General features: G+C 40.0%; 1 protein-coding gene across 4 annotated transcripts in view; it reads left to right on the forward strand.

The window, feature by feature from the left end:
- The window catches only part of FMNL2 (formin like 2), a 303,778-nt gene that overhangs the window by 223,903 nt on the left and 57,344 nt on the right, over positions 1-22,531 (forward strand). For all 4 annotated transcript variants that reach the window (XM_044913291.1, XM_021703351.1, XM_044913290.1 and 1 more), the window contains exons 7-9: positions 13,479-13,587; positions 17,466-17,542; positions 19,188-19,281. In XM_044913291.1, the coding sequence (XP_044769226.1) occupies positions 13,479-13,587; positions 17,466-17,542; positions 19,188-19,281 (280 nt within the window). The remainder of the gene's footprint in view (positions 1-13,478; positions 13,588-17,465; positions 17,543-19,187; positions 19,282-22,531) is intronic.

Raw genomic sequence — 22,531 nt, forward strand, 5'->3', positions numbered from 1 at the left:
TACTTTGATTCACAACAAGGAGAACTCAATTCTGTTCATTGTCCAGTTTATATAAATTAGGGATATAATTTCTAAAATGATCACTGTTCTCTATTCTCTTCCCTTTTCTGCCCCCCACGTTAGACAAAATCAACTCAGATCCTTGATAGTCTTCAGTATTGAGAGTTGTAATCTTTATTTTGTTCTACATGTGTTCCTTCTTCTTAACTCCTTGTATTCTAACTTTCCATATGGACAGATATTGAGAAATCTAATCTATTTCCATAAGGTCCAATTTACAGGGGGGGAAACTACATAGAAAAATATATTAAAAATTTTTTCTCAAAGTTTGAGTTCTCTCTTCATGAGATAAGATGACAGATACTGACTGAAATTTTTATTAACACTGAATTTAGAAAGAGAGAAAAGGAAAGTAAAGAATAAAGGTGAAAAAGTAAGGTAAAAAGGCAAAAAAAAAAAAGGGTAAGAGTAAAGGAGTGGGAGAGAAAAGAATAAGAAGATAGTCATTATAGGTAACACCTGAATATTGTTTCTGAGGGAAGAGAGATGTTGAAGAAACTCTTTAACCTGATAGACTTTTGTCCTGAAGATCTGAGGTTCCAGAAAATGCAGTAATTATCTATAAAATAAAGACTTTCTAAATTTGCAGACTCTGTAAAAATAATCTGCAACTACAGACTTTCAGTTTTACTTTTCAGCACATTCTGTAAGCAGAAACAACTGAAGGTGTTGGGTTTGTTGTGTTTCAGATTTTTGTATTTGTTTATTTGAAGTTGTAAAAAGAAAACTGTACTTGGGTTAAGAATGTACATTTCAGCTTTTCAGCTGGGAGCTTGTTTTAACGGCCCTGCTGGTGAAAATGGTGACAGCTTTAATTATAGCTTGTGGTGCACCATACAGGCATATTTGTCAAGCATTTCCCACTATGAGAAACATGGATTTCACTTGTTCCATCTCTTCATTGGGTCTTTTCTCCAAGGGAGAGGCTCTCCAACTGAGAGAGGCTATGATAGGGAAGTCATCTGGCCAATGCATTGTTGAGGATCTGTCTCACAGGTACTCTGGTTGGTAGAGATGATAGGCTCTGGGACCTGCCACACATGTTAGGAGATTAAATTAATTCCTGTAAAGAACTTGGCTCAATAGTGAGTAGTTAGTCAATGTTAACCACATAGGATTGAGAGAAAAATGGAAGATGACTCTGGAACTTCCTACAGCTGTGGTCCAGTACCTTCATCAGCAAGACTTATAACATACAGAAAGATCCTTAAACTGGGGCGCCTGGGTGGCTCAGTTGGTTAAGCGTCTGCCTTCGGCTCAGGTCATGATCCCGGGGTCCTGAGATTGAGCCCCACATCAAGCTCCCTGCTCAGCGGAGAACCTGCTTCTCTCTCTGCCTCTGCCTCTCTCTCTCTCTCTGTCATGAATAAATAAATAAAATCTTAAAAAAAAAAAAAGATCATTACACTATTTGCATAAGATCTGTGGCTGATAAAGGACACATCTTTATGAAGTCTTTTGGGAGGTATTCAAGGATTATTAGCCCCATTTTCCAGATGAGGACGCCAAGGCTCAGAGAAGTTATCCATATCTAGTGATAGAGCCAGGATTTAGAATCAGTCTTCTGACTCCTATGTCAAGTATTTTTATGATTTGATTGAGAAAACATGTGTATGTGTGTTCTTGCACGCTGGCGTATGCTAAGTGTCCTGAGTCTAACCAAAACCAAAGTATGGAGCTTTCAAGGCTAGAGTGACAATAAAACCTAGGGGAGATTCATGATGTGGTCTGGCTGTGAAGAGCTGTGAGTAAGACCTGGAGGAGGGGCTATGGAAGAGGGGGAAGGAGGGAGAGGGTAATGAGCAGTGGCTCAGTGCTAAGACCACATGGTTTGTTTAGGAAACAATGAATAGATGAGTCTGGCTGGAAGCAGTTTAGAGCCAGTTTATGTAATATTTTGAAGGCCAGGCTAAGGAATGGTCATTTTAGCTCATTGGCAATGATCTATTGAAGGTTTGTGAAAAAGAGGGGCTAATTTGGGATAAACATAGAAATATTTCTATTTAAAGGTCACAGGAGATAGATGGTTTCCTTGAACATGCCTCACATAGGGATATATACAGATTAATTAGCAACTCAATAGCAAATGCCTTTGTCAAAGGGAATATAATGAAAAATCAGAAAATTCAGACAAATACTGGCTCTCCATTCATATGATGGGTTGGCAGCCTGTTTGTTCACTTATTCTGTTCAAAAAGTATATATGGAAATATTTTGATTCATAGGTTCTGTTCTAGTTGTTAGCTGGTCCTGTGATGGGAAATGTAGACAAACGGAAAATTTCAATAACTAATAAAATTAATTAGGAGGTTTGTGTGTCTATCTCCCTCTGCCTTCCCCATCCTCTGTTTCCCTTTCTCTCTTTACCTCCACTTTGAACTGTCTGAATTCAACTCTTTGAGCTCTGTTTCTTTTGGCTGTGGAGACCGTCAGAAAGTGCTTGCTTCATTTTTTTCAGCATCGCATATTTTATGAGTTTAATTGATAGAAGAAATATGCCCAAGTGATGTCATGTCTGAAGGGTAACAGAGGAAACCTAAAACCCCAAATCTTGGTAAAGTTATATTAAGGCCAGACCTTGGAACCATAAAAGACTAGTAAAATTATGCCAAATTATGTGAATATCCAGTTGGCATTGCATCCCAGTTGAGTTAAACCCTTACCTTAAGCTTCCAAGGAAGTTCTAATTACTGTTGTTTATTTATAGGTAGATAGTAGTTTGATATTTGAATAGTTAGACTGAAAATACTTTTTTAAGAGAAAAAATATACCTTTCCTTTTTCCTGTTGCCATTAGGACTTCGTACAAACTTCACAAGTATTGGCAAGAAAGGTCTATAGACTTTTGAAAAACATTTTTTGCCAGACTCTGGGAAAGTCTGGTTTAGGTCAGTTCAGGAACTACTCATTCAAGGTTCTGCAGTAATATATTGTTATCCATATCTAGTGATAGAGCCAATAGAAAAAAAATCTTGAGACCTCAAACAAAAAGAGGGAGAACTTGTGGAGAGTACAAGGTCACAGGGAGAGGCAGACCTGTCCACAACCCACACACAAGAGGATGTCAATGTCTAGAAATATGGATATGTTGTTAAAACAATAGATTGCTGATCAGGCTTATTTCAGAGTATCACTGGGTGAGCAGTAGCTTCCATTTTGGTGTTTACTAAGTGCTTGGTGCTTTGCAGATGTAGATCTCCGAACATATCCATTGTTGATTACATCTAGCTTTTGTTCAGAAGTAGTGTTCTTTTTCCTGTATTTCCAGAATTATCATGGACATGCTTCGTATCCTTCATTCTTATGGTTATCACCTCTTCTTTTTAATATACCCCTCTTATTTTTTTTATTTTTAAAAAACATTTATTTTTTTAAAGATATTTATTTGAGAGAGAGAGAATGAGAGAGAGAGAGAGACAGAGAGAGCACATGGGAGGCGGGAGGGTCAGAGGCAGATGCAGACTCCCTGCTGAGCAGGGAGCCCGATGTGGGACTCGATCCTGGGACTCCAGGATCATGACCAGAGCCAAAGGCAGTGGCTTAACCAACTGAGCCACCCAGGTACCCCCCCCTTTTAAATTTTTATTTATTTTATTTTTATTTTTTACATTTATTTTAGAGATGGGGGGTCAAAGAGAGAGGGAGATGGAGTCTTAAGCAGACCCCATGTTGAGTGCAGAACCCAACACAGGGCTTGATCTCAGGACCCTGAGATCATGACCTGAGCCGAAACCAAGAGTTGGACACTTAACCGACTGAGCCACCCATCTCCTGGAGCCCCATCTCCTTTTATTTTTTTTATTGTGGTAAGAACACTTAACATGATATCTTACCCTCCTAACAAATTTTTAAGCGTACAGTATGGTATTGGTAACTATTGGCACAATGTTGTACAGCAGATCTCTAGAACTTACTCATCTTGTATAACTGAAACGTTATACCCATTGATTAACAATTCCCAGTGTTCCCCCTCCACTCAACCTGTGGCAACCACCTTTCTATTCTCTGCTTCTAAGAGTTGGACTGTTGTAGATACCTTTAAATAGGCTCATGCAGCATTTGTCCTTCTGGGCCTGGCTTATTTCACTTAGCAGGACATTCTCAAGGTTAATCCATATTGGTACACATTGCAGGATTTCCTTTTTTTTTTTTAAAGACTAAATAATATTCCATTAGATAAATGCATGTTTCCTTTTCACTTTTTATTTTGATATCGTTTATTTTTTTTGAAAGATTTTATTTATCTGTCAGAGAGTGTGAGCACAAGCAGGGGGAGCGGCAGGCAGAGGGAAAAGCAGGCTCCCTGCTGAGCAAGGAGCCCGGTTCCAGACTCCATCCCAGGACCCTGAGATCATGACCTGAGCAGCAGGCAGACGCTTAACCGACTTGAGCCACCCAGGCATCCTGATAACATTTAAAATTTTTAAAAATTATAAGATTACAGTGATCACCCTTACACTCTTAATACAGATTCAAAAATTCACATTTTGTCCATTTACTTTACTGTTTACACATTTGCTTTGTAAACATACACCCTTTCTAATCATTTGAAAGCAGGTTACGGAATTGTGTCCTTTTACACCTAATTTTAGTGTAGATTTCCTAAGACAAGGACACACTCTTACATAACCATGGTACAGTTATCAAAATAAGACTGTTTTAATATTGACACTGTTTCTTAGCCCAGTCTGAGAGTTTCATCAGTTATCCCACTGCCTTCCATTTCATTTTTTTTAAAAACTCTATCCACACTCTGTAAGGATCATTTATTGTGTTTAGTAGTTGTGTCTGTGTAGTGTCCTTTAACTTGAACAGCTCCTCATCCTTTCTTTGTCTTTCATGACTTAATATTTTGTGTGTGTGTGAGAATATGTAATTTTTATTTTTTATTGAGCTATAATGTGTAAGTTTTAGATGTACAACCTGTTGATTTGAAAAAATTTGTATACTGCCTTATGATTACAATAGCATTAGCCAACACCTCTGCCATGTCACCTAATTACTATTTCTTTATTTAACCACAGTTTCTTTCTCCATTCATCTGTTGATGGACATTTAGATTGTTTTCACATCTTGGCTCTTATATACAATGCTGCCGGGAATACATGTGTGCAGATATCTCTTTGAGATTTTGATTTCAATTCTTTTGGATAAATGCCCAGAAGTGAGGTTGCTAGATCATATGGTAGTGCTATTTTTATTTTTTTGAGGAACTCCATACTTTTTCCCATAGTATCTGCGTAATTTATATTCCCCCCCAACAGTGCATAAGGGTTTCACTTTCTCCATATCATTGCCAGCACTTGTTATCGCTTGTTTTCTGTTTTTTTTTTTTTTTTTTTTTTGGTAACAGCCATCCTGATGCAGTGAGGTGATATGTCACATTGTGGTTTTGATTTGCATGTCCTTGATGATTAGTGATGTTCAGCATCTTTTTAGATACCATCAGTCATTTATATGTCTTCTTTGGAGAAATGTCTATTCAGGTCCTTCACCTGTTCTTTAATTGGGTTATATGTTTTTTTTTGTTTTGTTTTGTTGTTGAGTAGTGGAGTTCCTTATATGTTTTGGGTATTAATGGTTTGCAAATATTTTCTTCTATTTTATAGGTTACCTTTTCACTCTGTTTCCTTTCTGTGCAGAAGCTTTTTAGTTTGATGTAGTCCAACTTGTCTGTTGTATTCCTAACCATGAGGAACTAGTTCAAAATTACTATAGCTTCCTTTTTAAACCCTCTTACAATGAGTAGTGGTTTAAGGACAGCACAGCATGACTCTAACCAGAACCTTAACAAGCGTTACGTGTATGTCAGGCAATCAACATGTGCCTGGCAAGAAAAATTCCTGTGTATCTCATCTGTACTCAGGAAGATTCCAAGACCGTTGCTTCCCTGGGTTTTCTTTGCTGGCCTTGCCATTCTCTTTTTTCTGGAGGCAAAAATTCGGGTTTGACTTGCCTTGTCATTTCTTACTAGAGTAAGTCGATGGTTTGGAGCTCACTCAGTCATTCCGAAAGGCTTTTAAAACACCTTCTTTCCCTGTGGCTCCTGCTGCCAGTGCCAGGCAGGTTGAGCTGCTCACCACCTGCTGCTCAGCAAGTTCATTGCTGCACATGAAGTAGGTGGCTCAGATGGCAGGTGTTACCGTAGTACTAAACAGCACATGTTTTGTATAGGTTTCTTAAGAGGTATTTGTAGAAATTGCTTAGTTTTGTCTGCCTATTACACTGGTTTGACTTAGAACTTTATTATTTCATGTGCATATAACTACTGGTGCATACAATTAATACAAGTGCTTAGAGTCATTTCTGTTTGGTTTTGATCTCCCGTTGGTTTTGTGATGTTTTTTTTTCCATATCCACAGAATCCTGTGAATTCTGATTGGCAACTCCCTCCAAGACAGTGTCTCATCTTCAAATGCTAGGGTAACATTTTAGTTTGAATTCAGTGCTTGACAGGATAGCAGACAGTTCTCAAAGTTGATGAACAGGGTCTGAGAAATTTGGTGGTATTAGTTTCCCTGCAAGGTTTTGGTCAAAATGACCTCTCAAAGACAGGATTTCCTTAAAAATCTTGAGACCTCAAACAAAAAAAAAAATCCCTAAATATTCATCTCCCATTTTTTTTTCCCCCCTACAAATAGCCAGGTGTTCCAAAAATTGGACTCAGGGTTGTTATCTGCCTCTGGGAAACCATCTTTTGTGACCAGGCATCCAGAGCCCCAAAGCTCTGCCTTGCCCAAAGTGGGGAAGAAAGGTTCTTGGGACAGCCAGCATTTAGGTCCTGTACTTCAGTGGTCCCAGCATTAGTTCACAATCCCTCCATTCAGTACTTTATTCCCTTGGTTTTTCCTCTGGAATCTGAGAGCATTCTCTCCAAGATTCATGTCTCTGGGAAGTTGCCCTGAGTCACCAGAGAGACCGAATTGTTTCGGGACCTCATTAGACCTGCTCCCATTAATTTAAAGGAATAGTGACACATATTCAGAATGACTTCATTGGGCAGAAAATGATCTCTAAATGTCTGATAGGGAGGTCAGTGAAAATGAGGGAGTCAGGACTCTTTGAATGCTGTCATCCATGAAAACAATGAGGAGATGGGCAAAATATGCCAGAGTCAACGGTTTCAGAATTCTAGAAATTAGCTCGTCTTGCAGCAATCTGGGGAGCATTTATTTAGGAAAAATGAGTGAATCTTGGTAGCAACAGCTGGCTTTGTGGCATTTCACTTGCCCTGTTCTCCCTCCCTCCCTCTCTAGGTCCACAGTAGCTCGAAAACCAGTAGCTCCATAATCACAGTGCAAACCATCAGCCTGGCAGCCCGCAGAGGGGCAGAATGGAAATGAAGTTCTTTCCAAGCCTCTTTTCCTCCTCCTCCTCGATGAAGCTATGATGTACTGTGTGGTTAGAGAACTAGCGAAGAAACCAGTTTGAAGCCTCTGTTAAGGGAACAGACACCATTAGCTGTTGACAGAACCTGGGATCACTCAAAACCTATTACTTGGTCAGGAATGTGGCTCGTCTGCCTCAGTTATCCATAGGAGACTGGGAGAAATGAGTGCTGCCTCTCACTGGGGCCTTTTAAATACACCACAGTGAACCAGAGCGACAGTCTTCAATCTGGCTCTGCTCAAATAGACTGTTTTATGAGAAGTTTCCTAATAACTTCAGGAAGGAAATACTGTAGCAATTGGTTTCACTGTGGATAACTCTGTAATGGTACATGTGCCAAGTTTGTTAGATTACCACGGAAGCACCCATACCTCCTGCTGAGTCACCCACTTAATCCCTTGTAAAGCTCAGGTCTTTGTGGAAAGTCTTTTCAAAGAGCTGAACTAGGATGATCGGTGCTTGTGAAAGGCGAACAGGGTTTAGCCTCAAGGCTGTGGCGGGGAACCGGATGCAGGCTGCTCTATCCACCCTTTCTTTCAACTACGATAGAGTGAACCTTATTTACATGTGTCAACATGATGATGCAACAGCACCTGAGCATTTGGTTTCGATGACTAGTTTTGAACTGTTTGAGTTTTTAATTGGTCACTGAGTATTGCTGATTTTCCAACCCAACATTGAGGGAATCTGTAACTCATACTTTTTTTTTTTTTTTTAAGATTTTATTTATTTGAAAGAGAGAGAATGAGAGAGAGAGAGAGCACATGAGAGGGGGGAGGGTCAGAGGCAGAAGCAGGCTCCCTGCCGAGCAGGGAGCCCGATGCGGGACTCGATCCCGGGACTCCAGGATCATGACCTGAGCCGAAGGCGGTCGCTTAACCAACTGAGCCACCCGGGCGCCCCTGTGACTCACATTTGGTGGAGTTTTATGGCACTAATCACTTACCTTCATCCTTTGTCTGTGGAAACTGTTAATCATTGTATTCAGCCTCCTCCTTGATGTCCAGGTGGAGGTTTGCAGCACCAGGGAATGAGATTTTTTTCAAAGTCCAGTTTTTCCGATGATACTTGGTTCTTTTGTTACATGTGTTGTGGAATTGGGCCTTATGCCAGAAATGCTACATCTTGCTTTAGGATGGTAGAGCAGGGCCAGCTTTCCGCATCAGAGGCCTTGTGGGAAGCCTTCTACAGGATGATTGAAGTGGAAAAGGCATTCTGATCACACCCTTAGCTGGCCCTCTGTCTTTAGGGGAATCTAAGCCTAGACCGTCTACAAGTGTTTATTTTTATGCAACTTTTTTTCTTTCTTTCCTTGGAAAGTAACACACATCCACACTTAAAATACAGACAAAAATGATGAATCCAAGGATCACAAGAGATGGGTAGGTTTTAAATCTGCATTGGTAATAGTTCATGTTCAGTTATCTTCATTGTCGTGTCACCTTTATGAGACTCACCCCACAATTTGTCCATCCCTTTTAGATTGACTTCTTGAATCAGAACCCTATTTAAAAACACCTTTCATATGCCTAAAGACCATTTCCAGGAATAGGTCTGTATTAACTCAGTCAAACCTGGCTCGATTGAAGAAAAGTTCACTCCATGGGGATTTTAAGTATGATACTTCTTTGAGATGTGACTGTCATCACTCCATCATATTGTGCTGTGCAGGTGTGTGTCCTGCTGAGTTTATTTTGTACATGATCATGTGCATGCAGCAGAAGGAGGGGCTGGGGTTGGAGTGTGGGCAGAGCACATTTCATACAGGGACTATCAATGTAGTTACCTCTTGCTTCCTAAAGTAAGCGATGAGTCCTTAAAGGCAGAAGCACCGTCTTTCGTTATCTTTTGTTTTTCCTTAACACTTAGTAGGTTTAGCATAAACAGGAGATGTTTAATAAAACCAGCATTGGACCTTAAACATGAGTTTTAGTTTGATTTCCTGTGGCTGGTGGAGAACATCAGAGGCAAGTACTTTTATTCTTAAGTTTTTATTTAAATTCCAGTTAACACAGTGTAATATTCGTTTCAGGTGCACAGTATAGCGATTCAACACTTCCATACATCACCCAGTGCTCATCACAATGCAAATGTACTCCTTAATCAAGTCCAGTGCTTTTAGATGGCTCACCTTGTCCAGGTGTCCTTGTTGTGGTTAAAGTGGATCCAGGAAATTGTTAGTTTTAACTCTGTTGGTATTTTAGGGTCAATTCAAAGGGATCTATTCAAACCAGCTACATAGGGACATGTTTTTTTGGGTACTCCAATACATTAGAGCTGAATTTAAAACTATGCAAACAGAAAAAAAAGGTGGTAAGTTAATCAGGTGATAATTAAAGCAAATCAAATATCTAATTAAATAGATTGTCAAATTCCACAATATGTGCTTGTTGAAGAGTAGATGAATACCTGCTAACTCATGGCACAGTCCCTACAATCAAGCCAAAAAGATTTAATGTGATCCTAAATTAGGTCATCTGCAAATATTTGTATTTGCAGAGGTAAAGAGTTGTGACCTCTATCCGCTTGTATTTACTTAATGAGAGAAAATTCCCTTAGAATAAGAGTTCCAAAATATGGAGCAAAATTTCCCATTAAATTAAAAAAAAAACTTCACTTTTCTGGTAAGTGATACAGGATAAATTAAAATTAAATTAACTTAATTAGATTAAAAAATTAAATTACATTAAATTATTTAAATTACATTAAATTAAAAAAAACTTCACTTTTCTGATAAGTGATACAGGATAAAGATTTAAAAAGAAAACTGCTTACCTGGGTGGCTCAGTCGGTTAGGCTTTTAAGCGTCTGACTCTTGCTTTCAGATCAGGTCATGATCTCAGGGTCGTGGGATCGAGCCCAGCGTCGGGTTCTGTGCTCAGCGCAGAGTCTGCTTGTCCCTCTCCCCACCTCCCCCACCCCATCTCTGTCACTCACCCAAAATGAATAAACAAAATATTAAAAAAAAACAAACTGCTTACTGAGCGCATTGACCACGGTGTTCTGAAAAAATGCCTTAACCCCGCTTGGTGAAATAATTGGTGGGAGTGGGGGAATGGCACCTATCTAGACCCAGTGCTGTCAGGATGACGGAAATGAGCATTCGACAAAGAACTTGCCGGCGCAGATGGCTGTAGGCAGTAGCTTTTTCACATGATCACCTGACATATTGTCTGTGAGTTGCAACTTGTAAAAAGAAACTGCCCTGAATCCCAGTGAGGACACTTGTCTCTTACTTTTTACCTGCTGTGTGGCTGCAATTTCTTTGGGCTTCTGTTTGCTGATCCACAGCAGGAAAGATTGGTAAAAATGATACCACGCGTCTCCTTTGGCTTTCGATGCTGACTTTTTGTTATTGGTTGTAGTGGTGTTTTTTAAAGACATACTGTGATGCTATGATTTTAAATACAAGTTCAAATGCTGCCTTTAGTTCTCCATTTTTGTATAAACCAAAAATGGGAGGAAAAACAAAATTTAGATTAAATGCTGTACACTTAGGGAAAAAGCTTATCTCTATTTTTTAAGCATAGAATATCAATAAAATATACTTTGTTTTTATTTGACATGTTTTAAGCTCCTTAAATACTGATAAGTATTCATGTGCTGTTTTATATTAAATACATTTTAAATGTTGATCCAAAGTGTATATTTGAGATCACCCACCTGCTACAATAAGTAGAAACCTTTTGTGTTACTAATTAGAATGTCATAATTAATCCATTTTTGCTAGTTTCTACAAATAATGCAAGTAATGACCAAGACATTTTTGCTTTTTAGAGTCTTATTACAATCCTGAAGCTGAAGAACTGGATTATTAAGTGCAAGGAAGGAACCTGCTTATGTAACTTTAAATCTCTTAGAAAACACCATTAATGTGTATGTTTGGTCTGTTTGGCAGAATCATTAAAATATATGTGGAAGGGATGCAGAAACGTGCAACTCTGTAGAACTGACCGATCCCTCTGCCGTCCAGAGTCACTTGCTTTGTTCAGTAGATCTGCAGTCATTGCTGCATGTAAATATAATTTAGCAATAAGGACAGTTGATTCCCTTGAAAATCACCTTTTTTCTTTTTTGAACTTGATAACTTTGTTTTGCTCTGGTTAGCCACTGCTTTCGATTAAAAATGCCCTCTCTGTATCATCCGCTATAATATACTTAACAAGTGATGCCGTTAAAGAAATGCAAAACAGGTTAGACTAAATTAAGAAAGAGGTGGGGAAAGAATTTCTGATACAGACGAAGAAGCCCACAGACATTGGGGTCAGGCTGGCTGTGTGGTTATTGTTTGAAGAGGTACCAATCTCTGTGAGACCTCCATGTGGTGTGTTAGCAGACATGCTCAGGCTGGGGCTGTGGTGAAGCGACATGTTTTAGAGTTGTTCTAGATGTTGAAATTGTGCTTACTACCACCAAAATCGTAATTCATTTCCATAACTTTGTTTTTGCATTCAGAGCTGAATTAGGCCAACTTCCATTGCTGCAGTTTTATTTCCAAGTGTGAATAAGGCAGGAAGTCCTTGAATAATCCTCCTTCTTCTTCTTCTTCTTCTTCTTCTTTCTTCTTCTTCCTCTTCCTCTTCCTCCTCTTCCTCCTCCTCCGCCCCCTCCTCCTCCTCCGTTATACTAAACTATTATTATAGAAGTTTTTCTAATTATAGGAAAATTAGAGATTACATGTGAACAAAAAAGAAAAATCTACAACCACATCACCTGAGATTACTGTATAATTTATTGAATTTCTATCATATTTTCTTGTAGCTGTTTTTCCTTAATACGTGTGTGCATATTCATGTAAAACAGACATGACATAAAGCAAAAAAATAGAGCATTCTCCTTGAGACTAGCATAAGCAAATTTTATACATTCAGGTGTATGGAGGCAAGTGACATATTGAAGTGCTTTTCTCAAATCTATTTGGCTCATTCGTAGGCTTATGTGAAAAAATCATCTTCTGTTTGATAGTTTTTGAATAGAAAATGAATTAAAAGGGCTGCTCAGCGGAACAGTTTCAGACAAACCTGTCAATTCAGTTTTCAACTCTTTGCACCTGTGGGGGCTTTTGAACGTGGTTAATATTAATCAGAACTTCCTTTAAATTCTTTAATTAGTTCAGGAAGAAGGAAGGTCTGTGGCTTATTTTGTAGATCATTTCTGTCATTGATGCTATCAGAGAGTAGTTGACAATTTTTCAAATTGGCTTTTACTTCAGGCTTGGAGTTGCAGAGAAAACTGCCCGTGGAGGCACTCACTTACAGCTCACTTGGAAGCTCTTGGTGGTGGTAGCTTGTCTCCTAGCACCATGTTGACCTTGCCACTTCCTTACTCTGAGAAATCTCCAGACGGGAGAACTAAGGCTTAGCAATGTGGGATCTCCGAATGAGTCTTAACATGGAAACCTCCTTACCCTGTGAAATACCAGCACATTTCCACCTCAGCTTCAGCTTTCACACCAGGCTTTACTTGAGGGATCAGGCTGAGGAGGCATTTGCATACTATTAAGGTCTAATATCACAGGCTGATATCGAAGTTGCTAATGTATGGCCTTGCCTAGCCTTAAACTCCTAACAGGGACTCCTGAGAGCAGTAAATGGGAAGGTGCAGTTAAACTGGGGTCAGATGATTCAAGGTCTACGTATAAATGAAGCTTCACCCTTTCTCGTTTGCAAATTCATTCTGCAAGCATGTTGTTTGCAATCACCTCTGCAGATCTCCTGATTAGGAGCCTTGGGGGTGTTGATGAATCTCACGTATAATCTGATGTGTTATATGCTGTGAATGAACTTAAGTGCCATTGTCCATAGTATCTGGTTTGACAAGATGATGACCAGTACATAGAATCGTGTAGGCCTTGACGTCTATGGAAATAGCTTCATGGTGATGGGTTTGATGGTGGTGGTTTCAAACTAAAACTACAATCCTCATTAGGGGCAGGTAAAGATAGAGAACAGTTTCCATTTTTTTAAGTGCATGTGCCTGTGCTGAGAAGGTGATCTATAGTTTTATAGAAGTTTCCCTTTTTATTTGTAGATATAATACTTTGCCAAGCAGAAGAACCCTGAAAAATTCAAGATTAGTGAGTAAGAAAGATGACGTACATGTCTGTATCATGTGTTTACGTGCCATCATGAATTACCAGGTAGGTTTGTGTTCTGATTCTTTAAAAAAAAATTGTCAGATTCAGATCTTGTCCTCTTTGGTTTTGTTGTATTATTTCTATTTGAAGTAATACCAGGATTTAATGTGATTCTACTAAAAAAGAAAGGGTGTGGTTCATTTTAATGTTCAAGATTTAACTCAGTGCCTGTGTATTTTAATTAGCATTTATACTTCGTGATGTATTTAGAGGGAAGATGTTTTCCTCCTACAGGCATAAACTTGTTTAGGTTATTATTGGGTAAATGTGACCATTAAAGACAGAGTAAGCCATTGGTTGTGGGCGATAATGGAACATTAGGAGTGAATAGACTCTCATATGGGTCAGTGGTTCTCAAAGGGTTATATGGTAAAAAGGTGGGAAGTTAGAATTACTGTCTGTTGGACTTAGTGGTTCTTTTTTAAAATTTTTAACAATTTTATTTATTTGAGAGAGTGCGCGCAGGAGCACAAGCAGCGGGGGAGGGTCACAGGGAGAGGGAGAAGCAGACTCCCTGCTGTGGGCGGGGAGCTGGACTCAAGGCTCGATCCCAGGACCCCAAGATCATGACCTGAGCTGAAGGCAGACGCTTAACTGAGCCACCCAGGCGCCCCTGGACTTAGTGGTTCTTAATCTTTATAAGAAGCACCTGGAGGATTCTTGTTCAAAGGGCAGATTCCTCCTCTAGGTGATTTTGATGCAGGTGATCCCCATCATAACAGGGAGAGAGCCAGCTTAATGGGTGGGTTGGATTAGCTCTAACAACAAAGTCGAAGTTGGAGCCTGGAGTATCTAGGGTGAACTGACAGGTTCCAAGTTAGATAAGTGGAATCAGGGTTTAAGAATCGGAAAAACCTAATTCAAATGAAAAATAGGATTTGGTATCCATGGATAGGGATGCTGAAGGTGGGTCCAAGCAGAAGTGGAAAATAAATGCATAGGTAGAGGGTCAGTATTAGAATTCAAACTCAACAGAAGGGTGCTGCATTGAATTTGAGAAGGGGAATGTGCATTTTATGTCTTCTTTCAATCACTATTTTTTGAGCATTGCCAGACAGACCCTGTTCTAGGCAGAGGGAATACGGCATTAAATAAATAAATAAATGCCCCAGGGAACTTACTCTCTAATGAGGGGAAACATGATAAATAACTTGAGAAAACGTAAGAGTGTTCCAGATGATAATGATGGGGAAATGAAACAAAACAAAAACCCAAAAAACAAAACTAGCACTTACAGAGTGCTTCCTAATAGGACCAACACTTTTAAGCCTATTAACTTAATTTAAAGCTCATAACAGTCCTGTGAGATTGGTAATGTTACTCTCCCCATTTTTCTGATGAGGAAACTGAGACACAGAGAAGTTAAGTAATGTGCCCGGGAACATATATAGTCAGTAAGTGGTTTGAGTCAGACTTAAATCCAGGAAGACCAGCTCCAGAGAATTGTTACTAATACTGTAGAAAAACTACCCAAGAAATAGGTGTAGGAAGTGATGAAAATGTGTGTTCAGTTTTAAATAGGCCAGCCCCGGGAAGTGTTACGGAGAAGTAGCAATTTGTCGTAGCAATTTTAATGAGGGAACAAGGTAAGAGGTTCTAGGGAAAGAAGATTCTAGGTAGAAAAAGGGGCGAGTGCAAAGGCCCTGGGGCAGGAATAAGCCTGCTGTGCTTGAAGCACAGAAAGGAGGCCAGGTTGGCTGGATCGGAATAAGTGAAAAGGGGAAGAGTAGGAGATGAAATCTGAAGTTCACACAGGGTCCTTACTGTTGTAGGGCTTTCTAAGCCAGTGAAAGGAGTTTGGCTTTACTTGAGTGGAAAGCTATTGAACGGTTCAGAGGAGAAATGTGACATGATCTGACTCTTGATTTTAACATGACCATTCTAGCTTCTGTATTTAGAATTGACCTTGAGGGGCAAAGGCAAAAGGAGGTAGACCACTTAGGAGGCTGCAGCATTGATTTAGGTGAGTGTTGATGGTGGTATGGGGCCAGGAAAATAGGAGTAGAGATGATGAGAGGTGACCAGATTCTGGTTTACTTTTGACGGTAAAGGCAACGACATTGGGTATGTGGTTGAGGAGTGGAAGGTGGCCCCAAGGTGTTTGTCTTGGGCCCCCTTCAGATGGAGTTGCCATCTGCTAAGATGGGGAAGGCTACATGATGAGCAGATTTGGGAGACAAGATTGGGAGCAAAGTTTTAGGGATGTTCCCTTTAAGATGTCTGTAGTCATCCAAATGGAGATCTTAAGTTAAGTGGTCGGATATGCCAATCTGGAATTCAGGGCAGAGGTCTAGGCTGGAGATGTAAATTTGGGAATTAATAGATGGTGTAGAAAGCCAGGGGCATGCTTGAGAGCAACAGGGGTAGATAGATAAGCAAAGAGGTCCAAAATAGGAACCTGGGTGCTCTGTTTAAATGTGGGAGCACTGAGGAACAACTAGCTAGAAAGACTGAGAAGTAGCCAGGGAGGTAGGAGCCAAGTGCAGGCAGTGTTTCAAGGAGAAGAGAGTGCTCAGCTGTGACCAGTGCTGCTGTTAAGTCCTGTAAGACGACAAGTGAGAGTTGGCCATGGGCCTAGCAAAGTGTGGGTCATTGGCGATTCTGGCATGGACAGTTTCAGTGGAGAGAGTGGGGATGAAACGCCTGACTGAAGTGACTGCAAGAGACAGCAGGAGGAGGAGAGTCGGAGACCGGGAGTGCTTGGAGTTTTGCTGTAGAGGTTAGGGGAGGAGAAACAAGGTAGTAGCTGGACACAGGTTGAGGGTCAAGAGAGATTTTGCCGTTGTGGTTACTGTTTCAGTTGGGCACATTTGCATCGTGTTTTTATGCTAATAAATCAGAGAGGGAGAAATAATAATGAGGGACGGGAGAATTGCTGGAGCATAGGATATGTTCTTGGGCTGGTGAGGGGGAATGGGGTCAAAGACTCAAGTGGAGGGGTACCTGGGTGGCTCAGTCGTTAGGCGTATGCCTTTGGCTCGGGTCATGATCCCAGCATCCTGGGATCAAGCCCCGTATCGGGCTCCCTGCTCCGTGGGAAGCCTGCTTCTCCCTCTCCCACTCCCCCTGCTTGTGTTCCTTCTCTTGCTGTGTCTCTCTCTGTCAAATAAAATCTTAAAAAACTCAAGTGGAGAGAATGGCCTTGGATTAGAACCCAGGAAAGTTCTTCAGGAAGAGGTGAGGACGAAAGCTGTGGATCTATGTGTGGATTGATGTGGGGGTGCGAGCTTTTAGAAGTTTTTTTTTTCCTGTTTGCTTATATTTTCTCAGGGTAATTAGGAATAAGGTCATGAACTGAGAGTGAGCTTGGAGGAGAAGGAATAATTCCTCAAGTCAGCAGAATCAAGAGTGATTCGGGAGCCTGTTGTTGAACTTGTTCTTCATTGAACTAACATGTCTCAGAACAATGCAGGTCTTCCTGGGCTTTGGTCCTGAGAGCCATTGCCCAGAGAGGGGACTAGAAGCAGTGGTTGTCAACCTGGGCTGCACAGTGAAGTCAGCTTAAACATTCAGATGCCAGGGTCCCATCCTTGAGATTCGAAGTAAATTAACCTGGGGTGTATCCTGGAAAATCAGTGTAGTGTTTTGTCTACTCTTCCACATGATTTTGATGAGCAGCCAGATTGAGAATCACTGGACTGGAGGCTTTTCACCATTTTAATGAAGAGAAACCCATAGTTCAGTCATCAAGAACGAGACTATGGTTCCTCGATAATAGCATGATTCCTAAAATTTTTCATAGAGAAATATGTTCAGGCAGTAGAGACATAATTGCATTTATGATGGTATAAATTACACTAGGTAGAATCTTCGGGTTCTTTTTTTTCCCTTTAATCAACATAGTCCCCTAAGTTGACTCCTAATGCTTTGTTTTTTTCTAGTATGGTTTCAACATGGTCATGTCTCATCCACATGCTGTCAATGAGATCGCACTGAGCTTGAACAACAAGAATCCAAGGTAAGCTTACCTTGTAATTTTTCAAGTGCAAATAAATCTAGGGAAATAAGAGAGCCAGTCAACACTTAGTCAAGTTAGAGTTCGGAAACTTGCAAGTGCACCTCTTTGAATTAAGGTTGCCAGTGGACTCCTTGGCTATGTAGAATTTTCTTCTCAGCTGAGTTACAGTTTTACATGTGGTGCAGTTGAGAGACTGGCGACAGCATTACCCCTTCACTGTTCTCTTCAAGCTTTCACTTCTTTTGAGGCCTGGTTCTTGGCATCCTTGCAAATTTTACCAAATTGGGTAGAGAGCATGAGGTTGCCAGGTGGTTAGGACTGGGGCCAGGAGAGTCTTCATACAGACTTAGTGATACCACTTACCACTGAAAGCTAACTACAACTACTATCCCTTGTCCGCACTTCGTTTGCAAACCTTTACATATGTCGTTGGTATGACCAAACAGGGAAAACTGTGCATGCCGATTGCTTCTTCTGTTCACTTGCCTGCAAAGGCCACTGCCATATTATTCACATCACAGATGATCTCTAGAAGCCCGTCTTCATCAGTTTGTTTTAGTTACTGTAGTATGTTTTCCATTCTGGTGAGGGATTCTGCATTTCACACATCTTATTCCCTTTCACCGAATACCTCTGTAAACTGTGCATCTGAAAACTTGTTAATGCAACTAAAAAATCTGATCACAAATGAGATCCTTTCTGATACGGAATGAAATGAAAAATTTAAAGTCCTATTTAAATGTTGAATATTATTTCAAACTTCCTCTGATGATAGTTTTTGCAATTTTGCGATCACTTCCTTAGTTTACTAAAAAATCTGGGTAGTCCTTCTTCGTCCTTGCCTTCCACTATAGGGAAGTTGTTACTCATTTTTCTTAAGATAATTGACATTGTGAATTATCAGGCCAGTCTTCGTGTAGAGGTTGGCAATAGCTTTTTTTCTAGGAAAAGTACTGAAGTGATCTTATGAAAAAACAATGCTGTTCTTGATGTTGTATTTGAAAACTTAGACTGTATTGCTAAGGGTTTCCTTCTAAAAATATTTCAGATGGAGTTTTATTTTCTTTTCTCAAGTCAGAAAATATTCTTGTATTAGCACTGCTGTAATCCAGCCCCACTCAGATCTCCTGCATAGGAAGAAGTGGTGATGGAAACTTGCATTGTCATAGGGGATCTTTATGGCACCATGTGCAAATTGCAGAGTTGAAATGTAGAGCATTAATTTCAGTAGATTTTGAACTTTTGGGGAAAATAATGAAACAGTGGGTTGTTTTCCTGAATATTCCCAAGTTCGCAGGTGTCCAGCTTATCAATAAAACTTTTTCAAACATATTGTACTGAGTCACTCACTGGTAGAAATGAAAGACTAATCTTCCCAGAATTGATTTTCATTAGTGAGTAATTTATAATTTGGGGAGTGGGAACCTTGCCTTCCAAATTTGCTCCCTTGGATAAATCGCATACATAGATGTTAGTAAAGGTGTATTTATACTTTCATATAAATATACCTTAGTAAAAGTGTAAAAAACATACATGAGCAAATATTTTATTATCATAGCCATCTTGGAAGGAGGGAGCTGCTGACTCATCATGTTACTTTCACTGATTTTTTTTTTTTTTTGCTTGTTTCTTCTTGTTTCGACAGGACAAAAGCCCTTGTCTTAGAACTGTTGGCAGCGGTTTGTCTTGTCAGAGGCGGGCATGAGATCATTTTATCAGCATTTGACAACTTTAAGGAGGTAGGATCCTTTCTAGATTGCTCGCACAAACCTATTTGGAAGTCTTTGAACAAAATGATTTACCTCTTCTGTGTGCGTTTTATCATTGGGATATAATTGACATTAGTTTCAGGTGTACAACATAAGGACTCAGTATTTGTATGTCTTATGAAATGATCACCACAATAAGTTTAGTTGACACCTATGGTTTACCTTTTTATGTATTCTGGGGCCTCAGGGGTATAATATATAATTTTCTAAGACGTCACTGAGGGAGAAGTAATGAACTTAGTCTAAATATCTTAAATGGACACATTAAGCTTTCTTTGGTGTCTCATTTCCCAGAAAAGTTAACTATTTGCAGGATCCATTTTCCTTTGGAGACCAGGGAATTGCCAGTTTGAGAACATGTTTTGTTAAATGTCTGAGGTTTTCATTATGGTTATACTTGAGCATCCTCCATGTACATTTTATGAACTCTTTGATCAGAGTTACTTTCCCCAAATCATATGTATTATCATTGCTATGGTGGACGACACCCCCACACCCCCCCCCCCCCCCCCCCCCCCCCCAAATAAATAGAGACACTGATTTGAGCAGTTTGTAATCTTAACCAGGTGATCCTGTCCTAGACACACCGTTAACCAGTGGACATGTGTGGTTGAAAATGAAAACTTAAATGACTGCAGAGGAAGAAAGAATTACACACAGATAATATGATACCAAGGATGGTGGCCCAAAGTATCAAGACATCACAATTGAAATAATCACTCATTTCCCTTAGTGGTAGTGTGCAGGGTTACATGGCCATGAAGAGTGCCTGTGTACCTCCCGACTCTGGGCCTAACAGCTGAGGCTCCTTTGAGGTGGGATATCATAAAAGTAAGTAAAGGCACTTGGAGCTCAGGCTTCCGTAGGGCCTTCAGCCAAGTTGTGCCTTCTCCTGGTGATCCCATTTGATTTCACATGCTTCTGGATTCAAATCCAGATCTCAACGGGACTTCCAGACTCTCTCTCATCTTTCCTGGGAGCCTCTGGAGTAAGAACCCAGCTAGTATTTGTCAAAGACCTACTCTAGGGCAGGTGCTGTGCCAAGTACACCCATGAAATCGTGTGGTTCTGTGAGAATATGTGAGACAAGTATTAATGTCTACATGTTCTAGAAGAATAAACTGAAATTCCAAATACCTGGCTGGCCCATGGTCCCATAGCCGGGTAAGTGGCAGAGCGAGGACCCGGATTTGGTGCTCCTGATCCTGAACTCCCGTTTTAGGTGGCATTTGGGCCCAGCTGTGTGTGAAACTCTTGGGGAAATATTGAATTAGACAGGACCTCAGAGCCATTTCCCCCACCCTACCCCCTTCATTGGACTTACTACCCCAGGCGCCAGAGGTACTAGTGAGAGACCCGTGATCGCATATGTGGGCTAGAAAGCTTCAAAGATGTCAACAGGGAAGACAGTCCTCCTGCCCTTTTATTTTATGGTTTCCCTCCCTTCAGTCACTGCTTTAAGATTTTGATATTATCCATTTTGTTAATGCTGACCATGGACAGAATCAAATATTGTCTTTTTACCTATTCAGCCTCAGTGATAGTGAAAAAATATCCAGGTTCCAAGAATATGAGGTATAATAGTGCATCTTTAAATCATACTTTGGCTTCAAAAAATAAGAGGCTTTAGAGAAAAGAAATGTATGAATGCTTGTCTGTGAATGTTTTTATATGTCATATATTAGTACATAAAATTTGTATTTACAAGTAAGGAGATCTATGTTTGGGTAGATGGGTCTAATAGGAAAATGAAACAGCATGCGAAGCTAATATAACTTCCCAATCTTTATCATTTGATCACATTTGGACATATCCCACATCAAATACCTTCCACGTTGGAAGCACTTACTATACAGTTATCAGTGACCCTTGTTATAACATAAGCAATATCACAACAAGCATCTGATTATATTGTGGGTCAAATTATGTCCTCATTATAATTGTGTACAATCAGTAATCATTAAAACCAGTCATTCATGAGATGGATGTTAATTTTGTTTCCTTTTAGGTAAAATAGAGTGCCTTTCTTATGCATGATAATACTTGCAGAATTGAGTTTCAGCGACCTGGTATCAGAATTGTATACGGTTTAGCCATTTAGTTGAAAAAAAAATAATCTTACTAAATCTAATGGCTAAGTAGCAATGCAAACTAAATTAATTTTGACTTTGAATTTTAAAAGCTTTAACCCAAATCTGCCTCATTTCTGTAATAACTGAAGAGTGATGGTGTTTAAGATCAGATTCTCCTTACACAGGCACTGGCATCTTAGAAAAACAAAGCCACGTGGGAGAAGGGACAAGAGGGGGTTCTGTGTGTGTTCTTGGCGTGCATTGACCTCGAGGTGTGGAATCCATGTAGACAGACCAAACAGAGGAATTACCCTAATAGCCATGTGAATGAAGACAGGGCAGGAGCATGCCCCTGAGAAACTTGATTCTTATGGATAGGTTAAAAGGGCATTAACCCATTTATCTGTTCAATTTTAGGGTGAACAAGTATTACTTTATATTGATCTTTTTTTTTTTAAATGTAATGCCATTGTCAGCCCAGAGTGTCTTAAATTTCTTTCTTTTCTCTTTTCTCCCATTTTATGTGAGGGATTTTTTTTTCTTATACATCATAGTCAAGGGTGTGTTCTTTAATCATTTTAGCAAAAATGTCAGTGGAATCTTCTGGGTGTAGGGAGATTTGGGAGCCAGCTGTTCCTGATTAGGAAAAGTTGTACTTATGACCTCAGATGCTTGTGCAGATAGGGTTTGGGTGAGAGTAATGCCTATTGAGCTGTTCATGGCAGAGAGAGTACCATACCAGGGACCAGGATACCGGGGAGTAGGGCCAACAAAGAGTCTTTGCCTTCAAAAAGATTGATTTTAAAGCTTTTTATCCCTTTTAGTAAGTTGGGATTCCATTCATCTCTTTATGAAGGCTGATGGGGATTATCCTTTTTTCACTGAGGGGACTGATGGAGGGTGGTTGTGGGGTTTAACATTAGACATCAGTATTTTGTTTTGCAAATAAAGTAATAGGCACTAGAGTAGCCAGACTCTTTGGGCTTTGATCACTGTGAAAGCACAGCCATGCACACTGTTGCAACGTGGCACCAGATGCTAAAGGGAAGTTTAAAGACCCTGCATCTTAAGTGTGTAGCAGGATGTTTTCCCCCTCTACTTCTTGAGCCAACAAATCCATTCTGTCCTACTTGACTACCACCAATTAA

The sequence above is a fragment of the Neomonachus schauinslandi genome, chromosome 3 (genome assembly GCF_002201575.2).
Source record: "Neomonachus schauinslandi chromosome 3, ASM220157v2, whole genome shotgun sequence".
Lineage (NCBI taxonomy): Eukaryota > Metazoa > Chordata > Mammalia > Carnivora > Phocidae > Neomonachus > Neomonachus schauinslandi.